The sequence below is a fragment of the Pipistrellus kuhlii genome, unplaced genomic scaffold (assembly GCF_014108245.1).
Source record: "Pipistrellus kuhlii isolate mPipKuh1 unplaced genomic scaffold, mPipKuh1.p scaffold_m20_p_39, whole genome shotgun sequence".
NCBI classification, from domain to species: domain Eukaryota; kingdom Metazoa; phylum Chordata; class Mammalia; order Chiroptera; family Vespertilionidae; genus Pipistrellus; species Pipistrellus kuhlii.
Window position 1 is genome coordinate 1,608,417 of NW_023425539.1, and position 23,861 is coordinate 1,632,277.

The following is a 23,861-nucleotide window of genomic DNA, read 5'->3' on the forward strand; positions in this document are numbered from 1 at the left end:
GTTAATTGAATGTGGTTAAGAGCTCAGGCACTTAAGTTTGGTTGTCTGGATTTGAGTTTTGGTTTTACCACACATTAGCTGTGTGACTTTAGGCAAGTTACTCATAGTTTCAGTTTTAAAGTCAGGATTACATGTTGTAACAGTTGCCAAACATTATTTTCCATGTTGGGAGAAATTATGACCTGGGTGCTTTGGTATGAGGCACATTAATTATGTCAGCCAGTACAGAGCCTGCTTGTTTTCCCATGGCTGATTCTTAACATTTTGCTTTTTTTATTTTTTTTAATTATTATTTTTATTTTTTTACTTTAAAAATATTTCTTTATTGGTTATGGTATCACATAATTGTCCTCACCCCCCTATTCCCATCCCAAAACCCCTCCCCACGTATGTCCCCACCCCCCTGTTATCCATGACCACTGGTTAGGCTTATACAAGTCCTTTGGTTGATCTCTTCCCCCTTTCCTCTACCCTCTCTTGCCTTCCCTCTGAGGTTTGACAGTCTTATCGATGCTTCCCTGTCACCTGGTCTGTTTTTGTTCTTCAGCTTATGTTGTTCATTATTTCCCTTAGTTGCGTGAGATTATGTGATACAAGAAATACACTTATAAGAACCGAAAATGAGATAAGCCATAATGATTACTTACTGAGAGGCAAATGAATCAGTGTGTAGTGAGCTGCTTTCTGTACCAACAGTTCTTTTGAGTCCCAATTTCAATGTCGAACATTTCCTTTTGTGTACATGTCAGCAATGATATTTCAGTTCTGAGTGGTGGACAAATGGTAGTGATGCAGGTCTGACTGTCTCTGGTTTGGTCCTGGGCATCTTTCAGTATCTTCCATCTCTGGACTGTTTCTCTTCTGTCTTCATGGCTGGAGCAATGCTGTCAATTCCTCTCTATTGCAGGAATCCCATGGTCTTGGAGTTATTTTCTGAAAAATATACAAACATATTCTCGACCAAAAGTTAGTAAAGGAATATTTTCTATAAATTTGACTTGGGGTCCTTTTTCATTTTTTGTCCAAATAATTTTCCTCTGGCTTGCTTTGACACCATATGTGTTTTTCATGGGTTTCTTGCTATTAGCATTACAAATGAAACTTAATTTTCTAAAGTAAAAATTTTCTAGATGTAATTTATTTACAGGGTATTTTTCCTTACATGATATTCTTCTATCACCCCCTTTTTAAAATTTAAATATTAGGAGGCTTTTGGGAATTTTATAATGTAGTCTTGATAGCTTTTACATTTTAATTTTTTTGCTCTAAAATATGGCTGCTTTAGGTTCATTACATGTTACGCAATTTTACCATGAGGTGAATTGCCAATCAAAATTTTTTTAATGCTTTAAAAACAGCTTTTGGTACAGTACATTCAGTTTTCTAGAATATTCGCTTGTTTCAATTAGACAATTTAAATTATTCTGAAAACTTGACTGCTATTCTACTTCAAAGGGTTATTTGCCTTCTTGAGCATTCTTGGTTCTAGACTGGATTTGGATATCAAAAACCCACTTCCCCACGCAGTGGCTACAAGGCATCTCAAACAAATCTTGTTGCAGCAAGAGGGCATCTGCTGTTGGCCAAGTCTCTGTTTGTTGCCTGGGTCCCTATTTGAGCTGTGCCTGGGAAGCGAAGCAGCCATGGGGGCAGGAGGCCTCCCTCAGAAGGAGTGAAGGTTCAGGCCCCTGCAAAGTTGAGGGAGGAGGAGAGTAAGGGTCTGTGCCCCACCTTTGTTGCCCCACCTCTCCTGATGGCCGCTCTGCGACTGTGCCTGTCTTAGTTTGTTCCTTCCCTGAGGAATCGTACCCATCTCTGGCTAGCAGCCATACTCCAGGGCCTAGTAGGGTGATGTGAGGTTCAGTTCTGTCTCCTTGGTATCCTATGCCCCCGTGGCCTCCACACCCAGCACCTGCATTGGAATCCCCTCACCTACTGGTGAGACCCTGGCACTGATCACATATCTTGGGGAACCTAGCTTTCTTTTCCAGGGTTAACATTTTGCTTTCATCCTGACCCTGGATCTTTTTTTTTTTTTTTTTTTTAATATATTTTATTGATATCTTACAGAGAGGAAGGGAGAGAGATAGAGAGCTAGAAACGTCGATGAGAGAGAAACATCGACCAGCTGCCTCTTGCACACCCCCTACCGGGGATGTGCCCGCAACCAATGTACATGCCCTTGACCAGAATTGAACCCGGGACCCTTCCACAGACCGACGCTTTACCACTGAGCCAAAGCAGCTTTGGCCTGACCCTGGATCTTATTATGAACTATACAATTGGGTCTTGTAGTAAACTTCTGGTCAGTCTGATAGATGGACATGTGCCCTTTTTTTAGATCTTGTATTATCTTTTGAAACTCAGCAGAGACTTGTTTTACAATCTTGGGAGAGTTAAATTTACTGGGATGTTGATGAAGAGATATTGGCATGAGAGTTTGTATTCTCTACTAGGCATTGGCAGTAAGTTTATCGGAGATGATGTTGGGGGTGTTAATTTTGTAGGTGGAAAAATGTATTCTAAGCACACACCACATTTTATTGCATTAAGCTTTTGTGTCTGTTGTCATTGAAACCATTTATCTTGCATCTATTTTTATATAAGCAAACAAAAGGATCCCCATAAAGACAAATTCAAATCTGAGGCACTATGATTAAATCAAAGCACAACTCTGAAGTCAGATTGCGTGAGTTTTACTTTATGAATTTGTGATGTTTGAGCCAGTTTAACCTTCACATTCATTAGTTTCCTTTTATAAAATGGGAATAATATTAGTACCTGCTTCAGGGTCTGTTGAGAAGATTAAATGCATTGGAACATGCAAAGCATTTGGAACAATGCCTGGCATGAGGTATTTTATTTGTGAATGAGTTTATTGAATGAGTGTGTGACTACTTCAAAGAACAAAAACAGGAACCAAAGCTAAATTAAAATCAAAGTGAAAAACATTTGATTTCTCTTTTTGGCAGTCCACTAACAAAGAGAGGCGAGCTGATTAAATGTAACGAATGTGTCACAAGGCTATTATCTCACAATGAAAGAGAAATGACTTGGAACCAAACAGGCCCATCAGTAACAGTGGTGATTGTCAGCTACCCATTGGCGCCAAACTATCAGAAGTTCCAGAAATTGTATTTTATTGCCTAGACTTCATGTATCAAACTGCCTGGGCTTCCATTAGTAGTGATTTGACTATGAGTCTCAATTCTCTGGTTTATAAGTTATTATCATACAGGCTGTAAACAAGTTGGACAGTCTTCTCCATCTCAGAAGTGCTTGGATCACATTGATGAAATAATTGCAGCTAAGATAATATCATGAAATAATAGTTATGTTGTGAAATTTATGTGAATAAAGTTGGTGTTAATTCTTTGCTGATGAGTGTGGTCAGTGTAGACTTTTGGATAAGTCAGAGCTTTCACATAGAGTTTTGGGGTGTTAAAAGGATATGGATGAACCGAAATTGGTTTGGCTCAATGGATAGAGCGTTGGCCTGGGACTATGGGGTCCCAGGTTCGATTCTGGTCAGAGTTATGCACCTTGGTTGCGGGCACATCCCCAGTGGGGGAGTGTGCAGGAGGCAACTGATCAATGTTTCTCTCTCATCGATGTTTCTAACTCTGTCCCTCTCTGTAAAAACTCAATGACATATATTAATAAAAAAGGATATGGATGACACTGTGTTATAATAGCTTTATTATAGTCATAATTGATACAAAGTACTGATTATAGAACTTTTAGGGCTAGTAGGAAGGCTCTTTTTTGACTCATGCTACTACTATCCCTTAATCTACTACTGTCTTCTGCAATCAATAAATTCCTCAAGATGAGAGGTTGAGTATTTGAGGTTTTAAAGTAAATAATTCTTATAACTCAGTAATAAAAGAGCAAATAAATAAATTTTAAAATTGGAAAAGCATATATTTTCTAAAGAATATACACAAATGGCCTAAAGTACCTGAAAAGATGCTCACCATCGTTAGCCATGAAGGAAATGCAAATCAAAATCATGAGATACCACCTTTACACCCACTTGGATGCCTATTTTTATTTAATTTTATTTTTTAAATATATATTTTTATTGATTTCAGAGATCAAGCCGCAACCCCCGGCATATTCTCTGACTGAATCGAACAGTGATCATTGATTGTTCATAGATTGTCACTCAACCATTGAGCCACACCAGCCAGACAGAACTCAAGTTTCTTGCCTTGAGCTAGCACATAGACCTCTGTTCAGCCACATTGGCCTGGTTTCGGGAGATGTGTGCAAGAAGTTTGCCCTGCTGATGGTGGTATTCTTTTTCCTTCATATTTCTTCTGAATTTTCTTTGATAGTTTTTGTTTAAAATCTGTTCTTTTAGGAGTTATCTTTTTATGTCTTAGTGGCAGTGGATAGTGGGACTCAAAGAACTGTCATTGATGATGATGCAGTTCTTTACTAGGGTCTTGGTGCATACTTTTAATTACACAAATGTGTCTACATAAGTAAAAACAGGTTAACTAATTTGTAAAAATTTTAAACATATACATTAGGAAATTCTACTTTATCAACTGATATTCAGCTTTAACGGATACCCCTTTTTCAAAATTAGCATCTTATATTTAAGTGCACAATACTTGGAACCCCGAAATTCCCTACATCCAGCCTCAAGAAACATATGTACTTAAGCCTTCTTCCTTGAGGGGCCGATCTTAGTGTTGGCAACAGGTAGCCCAGCTTATATTTTCATTTCTTATCCTTGATCTTGTGCCAGTTGTCTTGATATGCTGATGGCTTGGTGCTGGCTGGAATGAACTAGAGCTTTACTTTAACAAGTGGTAAAAATGTTGTAAAATTGATTGTGTGATGATTGCTCAGTTCTGTGAATATATTAAAAACAGTTGAATTGTACACTTTAAATGGATGAAATGTATGATATGTGAATTACAGATCAATAAAGCTGTTATTTAATAAAAATGGATAGCTTCAGCCCTGACTAGTTTGGCTCAGTGGATAGTCAGCCTTTGGATTCGAGGAGTCCCGGTTGGAGTCTGGTCAAGTGCATGTACCTTGGTTGTGGGCACATACCCAGTAGGGAGTGTGCAGGAGACGGCTGATTGATATTTCTCTCTCATCCATGTTTATGACTCTATTCCTCTGTCTTTCTAAATGAAGGGGATTATATAACTAATTAAATCTTGGATAGTAGAATATCACTGAATGTTATAAACATATTCCCCCCCCTCAACATTTTAAAAAATATTGAATATACATTGTTAAAATTTCAAAGCATAAAAACGTGACGAGAGAGAGAGAGAGAGAGAGAGAGAGAGAGAGAGAGAGAGAGAGAGAGAGAGAGAGAACACACTAAGATGGCGGCATAGGTGAAAGCCTGTACTTGCTGCCTCCCACAACCACATCAAAATTACAACCAACATACAGAACAACTACCACTCAGAACCCCTGGAAAGCTGGCTAAATGGAAGTACTTCATTAGAGAAGTAAAGAAGAAACCACACTGAGACTGGAAGGAGGTGCAGAGGTGTGGAACAGGCTCTTCTGGAATCCACGTGTGCTGCTTTTTTAATCGGGAGAGAGATTGCCTCTGCGGAGGCCGCCTAGAGGAGCGAGGGGTCCCAGCCCCACACCAGATCCCCAGTCCATGGTTCCAGAGCTGGAGAAAAGTCCCTAAGGGCAGTAAGAACTCCAGACTAATATACAGGCCGCTGGAGACCCAGATGCTCCTCTAAAAAGCCTGGCACCACAGAATTAACCTCCGAGCTCCTGTTTCCTCTGAGCTCCAGTGCTGGGTGAGGCTCTGGGCGACCCAGACACATATGGAGAGAAACTGGACTGTCTGACATTGGGGCAGGAACTCGGGGGCATCTTTCTCCCAAATGGAGGTGCTTGCAGTGGTCCTAGTTCCTGTGCTAGGACCTCCTGGGTGCAGGATTGACTGGCAGCCATTTCTGTTTGTTCTACCCTGGTGATTTCCTGAGACCCCGCCCCACCCAGTTTGCAACCCCACCCAAGATGTGTGCAGTGGTTTTGCATATGAATGATCTGTTCTTTCTCTGGCTAAAAATCTGTCTAACAAGCTGCAGCTGGGTCAGGGAGCCCAAAACCTATCAATAAAAGGCCCAAGACCTGGCACCAGCCTACCTTGCTTCACAGCTGGGCCTTGTCTGGGCACTTCCAAACCCCATACAAAGAGCAAGAATCTGTAGATCTTTCTGTAACTCCTGTTGGATGGCCCCAGACAGTGGCTGACTCTGCACTTCCCTGAAGACTCAAGAGCAGTGTACCCAGTGGTCAGTGTGAGACCATACCAGATTACTACTCTTCACATCCATAAGCAACACACTCAGTGGGCATACTCTGAGCACCAAAGCCCCACTGAAGCAAGTCCTGCTCCATTAGGATGGCTTTTGCCCAGTAGTTCTCCCACTGTAGTACCCAAAGCCAATTGCCCTGGAAGTCAGTGCCTCCCAGTGGCACCAACAGCAATCAAGGCTCAACTACAACAAAACTGCACATAGCTCCCAAAGAGATAACATCAGGAGTGTCCACTTCAGGTGACTGGGGAGGTTGAGCCTCTGGGCCCTATATGACACAAACTACACAAGGCCACTATCAACTCGAGACTTAGCAGCAACCCAATACATAGAAACAAATACAGGAAAAGTATAGCATAGAGAATAGTCAATAATCCTAAATAATAAAAGATATAATAAAAGCCTAATATGCTTTTAGGAAGCAGCCAAAATGCGGAGACAAAGAAACATCACAAATGAAAGAAATTAAAGAAAGCAAACTATTGGACATAGTTCAAAACCACAATTTAAAAGGTTACTCAAGAATCTTCTAGAAGCCTCTGAGGAATTTAGTGAGACTTTCAAGGATCTTTGTGAGAATGCCAAAAAATGGAAAAGGACCAGTCAGAAATTAAGCATACGCTGACTTAAATAAAGATTAATATACAGGGGTTCAACAGTAGACTAGAGGATCTCAAGAATCAAATCAATGATTTGAAATACAAGGATGTAAGTTGGTCCGAAGGTTGTGGGTTATTGTTAAGCTGAAATACAAGGATGTAAAAAACATCCAACCAGAAGAACAAAAAGAAAAAAGGATTCCAAAAACAGGAAGACAGTGTAAGGAACCTCTGGGACAACTTCAAGTGTACTAACATCCAATTTAAGGGGGTGCCAGAAGAAGAAGAAGAAGGAGAAGGAGGGGGAGAAGAAAAAAGAGGGAGAGATATATCAAGATATTGAAAACCTGTTTGAAGAAATAATATCAGAAAACTGCCTGGTGAAAGAAATAGACCTACAAGTCCAGAAAGCACGGAGAACCCCAAACAAGAGGAATCCAAAGAGGACCACACTAAGACACATCATAATTAAAAAACGTCATGGTTAAAAGTCAGAATTTTTTAAAAAAATGTATTTTTATTGATTTCAGAGAGGAAGGAAGAGGTAGAGACATCCATGATGAGAGAGAATCAAGGATTGGCTGCCTCTTACAAGTCCCCCATGGGATCGAGCCCACAACCTGGGCATATGCCCTTGACCGGAATCCAACCTGGGACCCTTCAGTTTGCAGGCCAATGCTCTATCCACTGAGCCAAACTGACTAGAGCCAAAGAGAGAATCTTAAAAGCAGCAAGAGAAAAACAGTTACGTACAAGGGAGTATACCCATACAACTGTCAGCTGATTTCTCAATAGAAGCTATGCAGGCCAGAAGGGAGTGGCAATAATACTCAAAGTGATGAATAGCAAGGACCTACAACCAAGATTACCCAGCAAAGCTATCATTTAGATTTAAAGATCATATAAAAAGCTTCACAGACAAAAAGCTAAGGAGTTCATCACCACCAAACTAGTATTATATGAAATGCTAAAGGATATTCTTTAAGAAGAAGAAAAAAGTAAAGATAAAAAATATGAATAACATACATATCTATTAACAATTGAATCAAAATCTAATGAATAAAAAAAATCGGATGAACAGAAGAATAAACTGGTGAATGGAATAGAATAATTAATGTTCTTGGCCTTGCTGGTATGGCTCAGTTGGATGGAGCATCATCCTGATTCCTGGTCAAACACATATCCAGGTTGCTGGCTTGATTCCTATTCAGGGTGCATGTGGGAGGCAACCGATGTTTCTCTCTCACATCGATGTCTGCTGTTTGTCCCTTTCAAATCAGTTTATAAAAACAGGTAAACAAAGTACAATATTAAAACCAAGAATTAATGTTCTTTTTGATGTAGCTAGGTTATTTTTTTCATTGCTTTGGAACAATTTAGAAAAGTGAATTATTGGTTCACTTTTCTAAAATTTTCTATTATAGTTGACATTCAGTATTAGTTTTAAGTGTACAGTGTAGTGGTTAGACATTTAAGTAACTTACAAAGTGAGCCCCCCTCCCAATAAGCTTAGTAGTACCACCACCCACCTGGCACCATATATAGTTATTACAATACCAGAGGCCTGGGGGTCCCTCGGCCTGGCCTGTGGGATTGGGCCGAAACTGGTTCTCCAACATCCCCCAAGGGGTCCCAAGTTGCGAGATGGTGCAGGTTAGGCTGAGGGACCCCACCGGGGCACGATTGGGTTGGGGAGGGAGGCAGGCGGGAGGTAGGCCAGCTGGGGAGAGACCCTGGGAGGGCTCCAGGGTGTGTATGGCCTATCTTGCTCAGTCCTGATCAGCTGAAATTCAGCAGCAAGCTAACCAACTGGTTGTTCGAAACATCTGCCCCATGGTGGTAAGTGCACTTCACAGCGACTGGTTGATGGGTTGATAGTCTGCTCCCTGGTAGTCAGTACAAGTCAAAGGTTGAGTGGCCTTAAGCATGTTATTAGCATACTATGCTTTGATTGGTTGAATGGACAACCAGACATTTAGCATATTAAACTTTTATTATATCTTTTATTATTACTTAGGATCATTGACTATTCTCTCGGCTATACTTTACATCCCAAGGACTATTTTGTAATTGCCAATTTGTTCTTAATTCCATACCCCTTTATCACCCAGTCCCCAAACCCCCTCCCACCTGGCAAGTCTTTTGTATGAGTTTGTTTCACTTTTAAGGCATGTTTGATTTGTTAGTTTTTTTATGATCAACTATTAAGTATAGAAGTGAGCTTGAAATGTATCCTTTTACTTTGCTACCCCTAAATTTAGCTCTTCCTCCCATGACTAGGGCTTAAAAAAATTGAACGTTTTAAATGAATGCTTTTAGGTTTTTTTTTAGTAGACTTATTACCATAGTCACAATATTCTTTTTTAATGCTTCAGAACTGCATTTAAAAACATTAGTTTGTTGAGGTATAATTTATATATAACAGACTACTTACTGAAATATACAGTTTAGTAAGTTTTGATAAATGTATTAAGTTGTGAATCACCACAGAACATTTAATTCTACCCTTCTCCCCACCAAGTTTTCTCTTTTATTCCTTTGTGCACAAGCTCCATATTTCACTCCCGTACTCTGGTAAGCCCTTAATTTGCTTTCTGTCTATAGTTGTGTATTTCCTGTAACTTGATTTAAGTTGAACCATACTGTTTTTTTTGTTCTGGCTATTTATTTATTTATTTAATTTATTTTTTAATATGTTTTATTGATTTTGTACAGAGAGGAAGGGAGAGAGATAGAGAGCCAGAAACATCAATGAGAGAGAGAGTCATCGATCAGCTGCCTCTTGCACACCCCCTACTGGGGATATACCTGCAACCAACGTACATGCCCTTGACCGGAATCGAACCTGGGACCCTTCAGTCCCCAAGCCGACGCTCTATCCATTGAGCCAAACCGGTCCCGGCTGTTCTGGCTTTTTAAAAGGTAATGTGATGATTTTGAAATTCATCCATGCAGCTTTTGAGTATCAGTAATTTATTACTTTTTTATTGTTTTTATTTTTTTGGTTAATTCTCACATGAGGATAACTTTTACATTAATTTTAGAGTGGAAGGGAGGGGGAGAGACAGAAGCATCAATGTAAGAGATGCATCCATTGGTTGCCTCCCACATGTGCCCTGACCCGACCAGGAATCAAGCCTTCAGTCCCGAGGGCCAACGCTCTAACTACTCACTCTAACCACTGAGCAAACTGGATAGGACAGTAGTGTTTATTCTTTAAAAATGTTTATTGATTTTTTTAGAGAGGAGAAGGGGGGTAGAGAAGAAAGAGAGAGGGGGGGGGGAGAGAAGACAAAACCATGCTCAACCAACTGAACTTCACAGGCCAGAGCTATTATTTTTTACTCTTGTGCAATAGTCTGTCCATCTTTTGGCTATTATGAATAAAGATACTGTGAACGTTTGTGTGAAAGTCTTTGTGAAGATAAATTATGTCTCTTGGGTAATAGCTAGGAGTGGAATTGCTGAGTTCTTATGATGGTTAACTGTAAATGAAAACTACTGAACTGTTTTCAAAGACCTACTGTCTTAATATTCCTAATTACTAATATTCCTGAATGGATAATTTTTTGAAACATTTTTCTGGAATTATACCTAATTTAACATAGCATTAAGCATCGTTCCTTAAGGTGTGCTTATGCTTAAAATGTTAATATATGCTAGAAGTGCTTGTTAAAATGTAGATCCTTAGGTCTCATCACCAACATTCTGAATCAGTAAAATTGGAGAGCCACATGGTAATATGGCATTTAGGCATTTAGGTAATATGGCATTTCCCCCCTAATACTGTAGTTTTCATTAATATATTCGTGTTAATTGAGCTGTTTCTGGTTCTCCCTTTGCATTCTCCATGCATTCATTCATTGTATTACCTATTTTTTCCTATAGTACTTCTTGGGATCTCCCAAGGCTTATCTGGGCTCCTTTCTTTGCTCGCCACCTAGTGGTGGTAAATAGGAACCAACAAAAGTTTTGCCCATGAATGAATACATAAGGTGGATCATGTCCTTAAAGAAGGAAGAATGGGAGCTTTCAATGATGGTTGCTTTATTAATGACTTCCCCTTTTTCCTATGATTGTTATTTGGGAAATTTTATACTTAGAAGTAATTTATTAGTAAGAAAATACACTTTAGAGCCTGTACATTTTTAATCTTTATCTTAAATTATTAGCTTAGTTTTACTGGGAAATGAATAGGTGTGCATTTCTAGTCACCTTACTTAATAATGAGAGAGATTCCTACAAACCATAGTATACTAGGTACTATTTAACATTGTTCTGACTCCATCCGACAGGTTTTCTTACTCTAGGCTCTTAGTTTATTTTACGTGCTTTTATTGTTTTTAATTCACATTTTGATAATTGCAATTTTTTGGGTTAATTTTTATGTTTTGTTTTACATTAGTTTGATAGAAAAAAAGACCTACTGTGAAGGGATGTATTAAAACTTTGTGAGGTCTGATTTTCACTTTTCTGTTATAGAAATGGTGGAATCAATGAAGAAAGTAGCAGGGATGGATGTGGAGTTGACAGTTGAAGAAAGAAACCTCCTATCTGTTGCATATAAAAATGTGATTGGAGCTAGAAGAGCTTCCTGGAGAATAATCAGCAGCATTGAACAGAAAGAAGAAAACAAGGGAGGAGAAGACAAACTAAAAATGATTCGGGAGTATCGGCAAATGGTGAGATTGTTATTGTATACAAATATCTTTAAAGAAAAGTGCCCTAGGTGTTGGGTATTTTATGAGACTGACACGCTGCCATGCGCCAACAGGGCCACTTGTGTTGGGGGTTTCAGATCACAGCCTAGTACATTTGTTGTACACATGGGTATGTACGTTTTTATATTTTAGTGGATTTGCATCTTTTGCTTACCTGGATTAGGAATTATATGCTATACAATATTTTAGGGCAAAAGTGAAGAACTCTTTTCTTGGAAAGCTGCAGAGGGTGATGTTCAATTTTGAGAACTATACAAGAAGATAATTAATTTAATCATTTTAATTGTGATAATTGCAAGATACTTTATAGAGTGACTTGAAATTACCACCTAGTGGTATTTAACAGATACTTGTGTGCCTCTTCCACACCACACCATTTGCTGGATACTATGGGTGCAAAGATGAGACTATCCTTGTGGATTGTCACTCTAGTTATTTTTATTTTTTTATTTTAAATATATTTTATTGATTTTTTTACAGAGGAAGAGAGAGGAACAGAGTTAGAAACATCGATGAAAGAGAATTATTGATCAGCTGCCTCCTGCATACCCCCCACTGGGGATGTGCCCGCAACCAAGGCACATGCCCTTGACCGGAATTGAACCTGGGACCTTTCAGTCTGCAGGTTGATGCTCCATCCACTGAGCCAAACCGGTTTTGGCTAGTTATTTTTTTAATAGAAAAATATCAAGAGGGCATTAGATATTATTCCATGAGGTATTATTGTTCCATATATATGTGTATATACATTTATGTATTAATAATATTATTTTTACTGTGGGTTTTGGTCAAAAAAGCTTGATAGCTTTTAATGTAGTAATTGTCATCCAGAAGGTGGTTTTGCTCCTCAGAGGACATTTATTTTTTATTTTTTAAAAATACTTCTATTGATTTTTTTTTTTTTTTTTTTTTTTTTTTTTTTTACAGAGAGGAAGGGAGAGAGGGATAGAGATGTGGAAACATTGATCAGCTGCCTCCTGCACACCCCCTACTGGGGATGTGCCCGCAACCAATGTACATGCCCTTGACCAGAATTGAACCTGGGACCCTTCAGTCCGCAGGCCAATGCTCCATCCACTGAGCTAGACCAGCTAGGGCCTCAGAGAACATTTAGCAGTGTCTAGAGCAGCGTTTTTCAACCGCTGTTCCGCGGCACTGTGCCGTAGGTGCAGACAAGACAAGAATTTTATAATTTTTCACTATTTTGTTTACTTAATATTTCATAATAAAGTAATTATAAAATACTTTCTTTGTGTTTATTTGATTCCTATTCAAGAGAATTACTTTATATATAGTCAATGTAGGCACAGAGTTAAATTTTTTAACATTTTCTAATGGTGGTGTGCCTCGTGATTTTTTTCACGAAACAAGTGTGCCTTTGCCCAAAAAAGGTTGAAAAACACTGGTCTAGAGTCATTTTTGGTTGTCACAATTTTGAGGGTGCTACTGGCATATATGGGTAGAGACGGGAATGCTGCTAATCATAAATACTGTACTTAGGACCATCTCACACAACATATCTAGCCCAAGATGTCAGTAGTGCTACTGTTAAACTGTACGGCTCACTGTGTGGCTCACTGGTTGAGTGTGGGCCTATGGACCAGGATGTGTGATTTCCCTCCTGGGAATTAGTAGGGAGGTAGCCCATCAATGATTCTCATTATTGGTGTTTCTCTCTCTCCCTCTCCCTTCCTCTGACATCAATAAAAGGTATATTAAAAGAAAGAAAAGAAATTGATCCTACTGGAAGATGTAGGTCTATAACACAGAGTACAGTGAAATTACAGAAGCAAACACAAAGTAGCATGGGAAGCGAGTTAAGAGGAGGAAAGGGGAATCTACGTTTATAGATTTTCCAGCTCTCCTGGCACTGTTCTGAGTGGGGATATATATATATATATATATATATATATATTAATTGTGTAAGATACTGAATTTATTCCATCTTTAAATAATCCCCTGTAAAGAGTAGGTATTTCAGTGTATAGATGGAAAAACAGGTTCTGAGTATAGTACCTCATTAGAAAATTTAATTAAAATGTGCAGCACTTAGTCAGTAGTAATCAGTGTTACTCTTCTGTACCTGAACTATGAGTTCATTTTTCTAAAAAGCTCTTGCCTATGTGACTCAGGTTGGAGGTCACCCTGTACATCAAAAGGTGGTAGGTTTGATTCCCAATCAGGGCATATTTCTAGGTTGTGGGCTCGTTTCCGGTCCACATACATGCAGGAAGCAACTAATTTACGTTTATCTCTCTTCCTCCCACTCTTTCCTCTTCCCCTCACTTGTTCACTCGCTCAATCCCCCACTCCCTCTTAAAAAATCAATAAAGTAAAAAAATTTTTTAAAAAGCACTTGACTAAAAGCACATAGAAATAACATAATTTCTGTAACCTAGAGATAACTTTCTCTGCTTTATGGTTTAATATGCCTCTCTTCAAAACCGTACGTGACAATTTATAATTTCTTAGATTGAAACAATTTTTTGACTTTTCCCCCTCAGGTTGAGACTGAACTAAAGTTAATCTGTTGTGACATTCTGGATGTACTGGACAAACACCTCATTCCAGCAGCTAACACTGGCGAGTCCAAGGTTTTCTATTATAAAATGTAGGTTCTATACTAGAAGGGAAAATATCAGATTAAATGTTGGCCCTCTTTGAATAATCACTTTTGCTATATAAGGTTTCAGTTTTTACATAAGAATAGTTCTTTAATGTTGAAAGGATAGTTAATGGGGAGGAGTGATTCTCAAAAATTTTTGAAATCTCATTTGCAAATTCACTGCTAATGAAATATTTACATTATAGCACTTAAAGATGGTCAGGCTATGACTGTAAAAACGCACTAGGTTTTGCTTTATTTACTTAACATTTGTTTGCCTGAGTGAGGTTTTCCCACTAGCGACAGCAAAGCATTATGTAGCTTAGTCTTAACATTTTTATATGAAAATTTTATTTCATGATTAACAAACTGTTGTGCCCTTCTTTGGAATAGTTTTTGTTATTTAATCTAGCCTATCAAGTGATATATTTTTGTTGTCATTCAGTTTTTAGTTAATTTTTCTAGGATTTTACTTATATTTGACAGGAAATCTCTAAGGAGGAAAATTAAGTAGATGAGTTAGTTATTCCTGAAGGAGACTATTTAAAAATTACTGAAGTATATCAGTTAATTGTTTAATATATTTTTTCACATAGAAATTTTAACAGTTATTTTTCATTTGAAAAGCATGTTTCTAATTCTGGTTTTTGTTTTGTTTTGTTTTAGGAAAGGGGACTACCACAGGTATCTGGCTGAATTTGCCACAGGAAATGACAGGAAGGAGGCTGCAGAGAACAGCCTAGTGGCTTACAAAGCTGCTAGTGATATTGCAATGACAGAACTTCCACCAACACATCCTATTCGCTTGGGTCTTGCTCTCAATTTCTCCGTATTCTACTATGAAATTCTTAATTCCCCTGACCGTGCCTGCAGGTAAGTTATGGAGAACAAAAACTCTCACTATGAAAGGCAAGGTTACAAAGGACAATAGCTGTTTGATTTTCTGTCTTGTGCCCTGTGGACTGCCTTTGTAAGGTTGGCCATGTAATAATCATTCTATGGGCTCAGTGAAAATAAGATAAACCTACCTCATTTCACTAGGAGAGCAGTTAGAATCATTATGTTCACGGGGAAAATTTTTGTTGGTAGATTAAAAAGAATCTCTAACTTGTTAAGAGAGTGGGGAAAAGGAAGGAGAGGAGTTATATTTTATAATATATATATTTATTTATTTATTATTTTTTAATGCCCTTGACCAGAATCGAACCTGAGACCCTTCGGTCCACAGGCTGAAGCTCTATCCACTGGGCCATACCGGTCAGGGCTTATAATATATTTTTATATATTAGTTTTCAATATACACATTTTGATTTTTTACAGAGAGGAAGGGAAAAGGATAGAGAGTTAGAAACATCGATCAGCTGCCTCCTGCACACCCCCTACTGGGGATGTGCCCGTAACCAAGGTACATGCCCTTGACTGGAATCAAACCTGGGACCTTTCAGTCCGCAGGCCAACGCTCTGTCCACTGAGCCAAACTGGTTTCGGCAGGTATATTTTTATTTTTATTTAAAAAAATAAAATATATATATATATATATATATATATATATTTTTTTTTTTATTAAATATTTTATTGATTTTGTACAGAGAGGAAGGGAGAGAGATACAGAGTTAGAAATATTGATGAGAGAGAGTCATCAATCAGCTGCCTCTTGCACACCCCCTACCGGGGATATGCCCGCAACCAAGGTACATGCCCCTGACCGGAATCGAACCCAGGACCTTTTCAGTCCCCAAGCTGACGCTCTATCCATTGAGCCAAACCGGTCCTGGCAAAATATATTTTGATTTATTTTACAGAGAGGAAGAGAAAGGGATAGAGAGTTAGAAACATCCATGAGAGAGAATCATCGATCAGCTGCCACCTGCACACCCCCCACTGGGGAGGTGCCAGCAACCAAGGCACATGCCCTTGACAGTAATCGAACCTGGGACCTTTCAGTCCGCAGGCCGACGCTCTATCCACTGAGCCAACCCGGTTTCGGCTCAGCAGGTATATTTTTAATATAGACATGCTTATTTTCTTTCTATATATTATTCCATTTTCTATTTTTTATTCATTTCAGAGAGGAAGGGACGGGGGAGAGAGAAGAATCGATGAAAGAGAATCATTGATTAGCTGCCTCCTGCGTGCCCCCCATGGGGAACTGAGCTCACAAGCCGGGCGTGTGCTCTGATTGGTAATCGAACCTGGGACCCTCTATTCTGCAGGCCGACAGTCTATCCACTGAGCAAAACCAGTTATGACTCCTTTTCCTCTTTTCTGTTTCCCCATTTGTGACTAATATCACTTGGTGTACATAGTACACAGTACTTAATCAATGTGGATTTTGTTTATTTTAAACCTATAGTAAATGAGTTTTATAATGGCATTCCATAGGTTCTGTATTGCCCTTTTTGTTTTGGGAAACTAACTTTCATTAACATTAAATTCTATTGAATTAAACTGAGATACTGTTTAAAAATTTATTTTTGCATTAAAACTATTAAGTGATCTATTGACTGGAACTTGGAAATAACTTTTATGCATATATTTTGGTGGTGCTTTAGTTTGGAATTTGGTCTATACAGTCTTATTTACTGATAGGCTTGCTGAAAGCATAGTAAGAAGTGATGCTCTAAAAGTTCTGTTCAGTCCAAAAGTTGCTAGATTATAAAATTAACACATTGTGCACCAGTAGTTTTTTTTTTGTTTTTTTTGTTTTTTTAATGATTTTTTTACAGAGAAGGAGGGAGAGGGAAAGAGAGCTAGAAATATTGATGAAAGAGAAACATCGACCAGCTGCCTCCTGCCCACCCCCCACTGGGGATGTGCCCTCAACCAATGTACATACTCTCGACCGGAATCGAATGCAGGACCTCTCAGTCCACAGGCTGATGCTCTATCCACTGAGCCAAACTGGTTTCGGCTGTACACCAGTAGTTTTATTGCTAGCTTTACTCAGTGGCCAGATAAGTTTCTATTGAATGAGTACAAAAAACTTTTTTCAAAGTATCATACTTTAAAAAAATTAGCTTGTAAGAACATGTAATAACTTTAGAATACAATGGATGCTTAATTTTAAGGCATTCCTTTAACGTTTATGTAAAACACTGTGTAATAGGAAAACACGAGAATGCTCATGATCTGCTTGCAATGTGTTAAGTGGAAAGTTAATTTTCATCAGTTAATGTGCTTTTTCTTTATTTTAATGCCTAAACCCAAGTACTCAGTGTCACTATTACATATTGTGGAATAATTGAAGAAAAGAGTGACATCTAACATCATTTCTAATTCTGTTTTTGAACTTTATTTTTGTAATACATTTATCTATATACTTGTAGGTTGGCAAAAGCAGCTTTTGATGATGCAATTGCAGAACTGGATACGCTGAGTGAAGAAAGCTATAAGGACTCTACACTTATCATGCAGTTGTTACGTGATAATCTGACACTATGGACTTCAGACATGCAGGGTGATGGTAAGGAAGCTGAAGTTAAATGTCTCCCTCTGTAGGTGGATCTTTTTACTCTTAAAAATTCCTTATTTTTAAAAATACATTTTTATTGATTTCAGAGGGGAAGGGAGAGGGATAGAAACAACAGTTATGAGAATCATTTATTAGTTGCCTCCTACATGCCCTCTACTGGAGACCTAGCCCTCAATCTGGGCATGTGCCCTTGGCCAGAATGGAACCTGGGACCCTTCACTCTGTAGGCTGACACTCTCTCCACTAAGCCAAACTGGCTAGGGCTCCTTGGTATTTTACATCAAGTTACAATTTCCTCTAAACCAAGTTTAGTTACTACATTTTCATAAAAAGATACCAGAGTACATTCTTCCATTCTGGGCTATAAGGTGATAAAGGGGAATATTTTATTAATATTTGAAGATTTAAAAATTTTACCTCTAAGTAATGTTTGCTAAGCTTAGTTTACCTCTTCCCTCACACTGCTTTGAAAGATGGAGAGGAATATTTTATCTTACTCAGATTCAGTTTTAGGGGGCTGGAGTTCATTGTAGTTTTGAGTGTCATATCACTGCTTTGAGTTGTGTCCTCAGATTGAACTAGATGGTGGCAGGAGATATTTATTTATGAAACATCTTCTGGAAATCTTTTATCCAAAAAAGAATTTTTCCAGTCTGGATTCTGTACAGCAAATGGAATGTCCTGCCCTCAGGTCCTTTTTAATAAGAGGTCTGGTGTTTTTTGTTTTTTTTTTTTTGTTTTTTTTTTTTTAAGGATTTTAAGTAGTAAACAATTACTAGAGTAATTTATAGAACTTAATCTTATGGTGAGGTAGAGGATTTACTGTTTATTCTAAATGTAGTAAAAGCCCAGATTTCACTTTTTTATTTTTTATTTTAAAGGAGATTTTATTCTGCTTATTTCCAAAGAGTCATTTTCATACACAAAATGGGGGAGGACAAATTAGTGTAATTGACCATAGATAGTTTTACAGTTGTTACTGTGATGCAGAGTGGAAACAAAAGGTTTGCTGTCATTTTTAACTGTTTCATTGAGACTAGCTGTAGCCTCTTGGATCAATATTCTGTACTTTTCCAGCAAAGCCAGATGTAGCCATCGGTTACTTTTCAATACAGCACTTCAGGTAACCGCTACCATGAATCTGGGATTCAAGACCAATTTATCATCTTTGAACTAATAACTTGGTTAAGCCATATTGGCCTAATCAATAAACTATACACCTCTGATCTGGGAACATTTATTTGAGGCTAAAAATAACAAAGATGACCTGGGTTGACATTTGATGCCAACTCATAAGTTATTAAATTACAATGATAGATAGAAATAAAGCTTATATTTTCTAGTGCTACTTTGGTTTATTATCACTGATAACCAAGAATTGATTGATAGTAGACTATATGTCACTCCATTAAAAAAAATATATTGATTTTTTTTTTTTTTTACAGAGAGGAATAGAGAGGGATAGAGAGTTAGAAACATTGATGAGAGAGAATCATTGATCAGCTGCCTCCTGCACACCCCTACTGGGGATGTGCCCACAACCAAGGTACATGCCCTTGACTGGAATCGAACCTGGGACCTTTCAGTCCACTGACCATCGCTCTATCCACTGAGCCAAACCGGTTTCAGCGTGTCACTCCATTTTTATACAGAATCAAAGATACTCTGTTTTGTTATCGGGTGTCATTTTACTAAATGAATAATTTTAAAATAGGAGACACACGCTCACTCTCCCGCACACATACGTGTGCATGCGAGGGAGAAAGAGGATAGAGAGAGACAGAAACATCAATGAGAGAGGAACATCATTGATTGGCTGCTTCCTGCACGTCCCCTACTGGGGACTGAGCCCCCAACCTGGGCATGTGTGACTCTTGGTTCTAGGTCGATGCTCAACCTCTGATCCACACCAGCCGGGCTACAATAAGATATTTAAACTACGTATGTTCTCATAGTTGGGAAGGTTTTTAGCATAAGATTAATCTTTTAAAAAATGTATTTTTATTGATTTTCGAGAGGGAGAGAAATATCAGTGATAGAGAATTATTGATCAGCTGCCTCCTGCATGCCCCCTACTGGGGACCAAGCCCACAACATGGGCATGTGCCCTTAGTCCACAGGTCCTGATGCTCATCCACTGAGCCAAACTAGGGTGGCATAAAATTAATCTTGAGTTGTTTGTTGTTTTTTTAATCTAGTTGCTTTAAATTCTTTTGACTTTGTAAGTTGAATGGTTCATTAAATTTGTTTGAAATCAATTTTAGCTTTATTATAAACTAATTCATATTGGAATTATGAAACATGCTAGTTAAATACTGGAAAATTCAAGTAGTATCTTGACCTTTTATTAAAATTAACAAACTATGTGAAGTTATAAATTGTGGGTACTAAGAAATTGTTTGCTAGTTTTGGTAAAAGGTATAGCATTACATATGATTTATTAAATTTGTTTTATGACTTAGAATCAATGCTGAAGATAGAAGAATTGTGGTCATAAAATTGGTAGTTTTCCAGGATGTTACTTGAATTTAGTTTAAGGATTAAATAGGTGGTTTTCTTTTTATTTTATGAACTAGAAAAAATTGTGCCAAACATTTGAATTGAGGGTTTCTAAAGGAAAAATATGTGGTTCACAAGCTTTTATTTTTATACACATTTATGTTTTATGATTGCAGAATATGCTATGTCTGTCTGAGTGTGTTGGAACGTAATTCTTTAAAGGGATCACAACTTTTTCTCATGAAGCCATTTCAGTCCTTTTTTTCTTAATCTGTGATCAGAGAGGACTGGTTCATATGCAAACCCACAGAAAGGAAATGTGTGTTTTCTCTTCCTCCTCCAAAATCTAGAAACAGTGGGCAAAGAAATACATCCAAGGAAAACTTTTCTATATACCTTTTAAAAGGATATTATTCCATCCTCCTTAAAGGTAAAAGAAAAGGAACAGTATTTCTTAGACTGAAGTTTATAGTTTATATAAAGTAAAAAGACCAAAATCTGACTCTCCCTAAAAATCATTGATGTTTTTCCTTTGTCCTGCTCTCGGTTTATTTTTCTTGTAATGTTGCTTTCATGTGATGTTCTCCCTCCCTTTCTCCTTGCAATATAGATTCCTAAAGGAAAATCCAACTCTTCCTTTCCTAAAAACTACTTTGTAAGTCATTATCATGGCACAGTGAATTCTGCTTTTAAGTTTTGGTTCTTCACTAATCATGCTTGCATATCATCATCATCCTGTTGCTTACAAAACTGCCTGTTTTACATTCCAGGATGCAAAACCTTCTAAGACATTTATGATCTGCTATTCCCTATCTATCACCTTTGGTTGGGTGTGATTTATGTGACAGTATTTTTGTGCCAAAGTTACTTGGAACTTTTGGCAAATCTAATGTTTGCTTATGAGTGAATTAGAGTGTGCTCTATTGTTGTATGTTAACCATATTTTGATGCATTATATTGCTGTTTAAAATGTGAGTGAATGTTCCTATCATTTCCTAAGTTTGAATACATATTTTTCTTGGGGGAAGAATATCTGGGTGGTCCATCATTTCTTTCCTCAGTAAATGGATATTTTTGTCTTTTCGTTTGCATGTCTTTTTCTGTATATAAGTAAAAAATCTATGTACCTCAAGTACTTTTTAGAGTCACATATCTATGTTAAAAATTTTTATCACAAAGGAAAATTTAAATGACAAACTAATCTTTAACCCTTAGTGCTTGTTTATCTGTAAAGATTGTTTTTAAAAATTCCTAAGGGTAGACAATCAGAGTTAGTGTCATTGTCCATCCTAATTAATTTAACAAGCAGTATGAATGGATGGTCTGAACTGTCATATTATGATTATTAGATCAATTCATTGATTTTTTAATTACTTTGATTGAAATTAGTAATATGTAAGAATTATAAATGATTTTTTAAGGCACAAAATAATGTGTTTGGTTTTTTTTTAAGCTAAAGTGTGCATGCTTCTTTATTATGGCTGACTTGTTTAATGCTCATTAATAGGTAGATGAATAGGCCGGCTTTCTATTCTGTTGCATGTCACAGTGCAGGTGAAACTCTGCAGGCTAATGGTCCTGTTCAGGGGGAAGGGAAACGGCATGAGAGGACTGGTCCAAATACTCTTCTTTATAACCTCTGGTTTGGTGTGAGAGCTGTTTCACCCGAAGGGAGAAATCCGGTTATGGTTTGTATGTGATTGGCCAAGATACAAAATGGAAAACACACAAAAGCAGAACCCTCTCTAAAACTGTAGAAGGCCTTTGGAGCATTTTACTGCTCGGTTTTCTTTTTTGAAGCATTTCTGATAGGAAGTTTGTGGATAATTTAGATTTTGCAAAAAATTGTAAAATACTCCTGATTCACGATGAAGTGAGGTTATTGAGAAAAGGGTATTTTGACACAATGTACATGAAAGCTTGAAAATCATTTTAATAATATGGTACCATGGCTGTTTACAAGAGCTTATTGAGGGTAAAAACATTGATTTTTACTGTGTGTCAGTTATTTTTTTGCTCCTAACTATTGACCATGTAAGATTTTGATCCAGCAGCACCTCTTGGCTTAGGCATCTCTGGTATCAAGGATGGTAGAAGTTCTTTGCTTGTCTGTGTGTTTAATACCAATTGTAGCAAATGTAAGGGGTCTTTCTTTATGTTTGGAATGATACCTTTGTTTGTGACCATTACTGCCTAATTTAGTCAGTATGAAATAAGTAACTTATTCTTCTTTGCAGGTGAAGAGCAGAATAAAGAAGCGCTGCAGGATGTGGAAGATGAAAATCAGTGAGACATAAAAGCCAACAAGAGAAACCATCTCTGACCACCCCACTCCTTCCCATCCCACCCCCTCTTGGAAATTCCCCCATTGTCACTGAGAACCACGAAATCTGACTTTTACATTTGGTCTCAGAATTTAGGTTCCTGCCCTGTTGGTTTTTTTGTTTTTTTTTTTAAACAAAACAGTTTTCAAAAGTTCTTAAAGGCAAGAGTGAATTTCTGTGGATTTTACTGGTCCCAGCTTTTAGGTTCTTTAAGACACTAACAGGACTGTATAGAGGCTTTTTCAGCATTACTGTATTGTCTCCTGCCAGATGTGGCAAGGTCACCATTAGAAATGGAAATTACATCTGAAAGCCATTAGACTTCTAGGTGAAGCATCTAAGAGAGAGGTTAATCACACTATAGTGGCATATGTGGTATCATTTTTCCTTTTTCTAATTGTTTAGATTGAATTTTATACCAATGTTTAAGATTAATTGGGTGTTAGCTTGAGGTGGTTAAAGGTTGTTTGGGGAGTTTGTTGTAATGGTTTTGCTGTAAAAAGTATTCAAACTCTGCTGAAAAGCATGGTGCTGGTAAACAGTTCAACAATCCGTGGCTGCTCATTCTTGCCTACTTTTACTCTCCCTCTGAAGCAGGTTAGCGTTGAAGGTGGTATGGAAAAGCCTGCATGCGTGTTCAATTCTTCGTTTCTTCTCCTTCCCTCTCCCTGGCCTCCCCCTCCTTCGCTCGCTCAACCTCTTTTGTTCAGTATGTGTAACTTGAAGCTAATTTGTACTACTGGATATCTGACTGGAGCCACAGATACAGAATCTGTATTGTTCTTACTGAAACACAGCATGGAATTAACATTAAACTTAAATAAAACAAACCTAAATTAAAAATGCCAAATATTATTGCGCCTCCATCTTTTATCTTTTTAAAATAAAATCTCTAGCCTAAGCACAATGATGTTACTTGCCTGAATGTGAAAAGTTCTCTTTTTCTTGCATATATCACGTATCTGTTTCTAAAAAAATGATGTATATTTTTGGAAAAAGATGATCTGTAACCTGGCTGTGAAGAACATTTAAGTATTCCAAATTAATTCATTACCTATCCTGTCTTTAAAGGATGTGGCAGTCTTGGTATTGAGAGAAAACCTGCCACCCAAGAAAAACATTGAGGTAGTTAAGAGAGTGAGTATTGATACAGGTCTTTAGAAAGACCTCTGTCACAGATGCGAAGATTGCAGAAAGGGGACACTGTCCTGTAACTGGTTAGGAAAGGTGGAGTTTTTCAGCTCTGGTTTTAGATCAATTGATTTCTAGAAAAACTCAAGTTGCCATTGTAACTTGAAGGCAGTTAATTTGAGTTTTAAAT

The 23,861-nt window shown here is 37.8% G+C and overlaps 1 protein-coding gene across 2 annotated transcripts in view; it reads left to right on the forward strand.

The window, feature by feature from the left end:
- Positions 1–23,390, forward strand: part of YWHAE (tyrosine 3-monooxygenase/tryptophan 5-monooxygenase activation protein epsilon) — a 37,380-nt gene extending 13,990 nt beyond the window's left edge. The window contains exons 2-7 of one of the 2 annotated variants that reach the window (XM_036408658.2): positions 11,402–11,601; positions 14,145–14,251; positions 14,912–15,118; positions 17,572–17,708; positions 20,827–20,871; positions 22,454–23,390. In XM_036408658.2, the coding sequence (XP_036264551.1) occupies positions 11,402–11,601; positions 14,145–14,251; positions 14,912–15,118; positions 17,572–17,708; positions 20,827–20,834 (659 nt within the window). In that variant the 3' untranslated portion in view covers positions 20,835–20,871; positions 22,454–23,390. The remainder of the gene's footprint in view (positions 1–11,401; positions 11,602–14,144; positions 14,252–14,911; positions 15,119–17,571; positions 17,709–20,826; positions 20,872–22,453) is intronic. The other variant, XM_036408657.2, reaches the window with a different exon arrangement.
- The last annotated feature ends 471 nt before the right edge of the window (positions 23,391–23,861 follow it).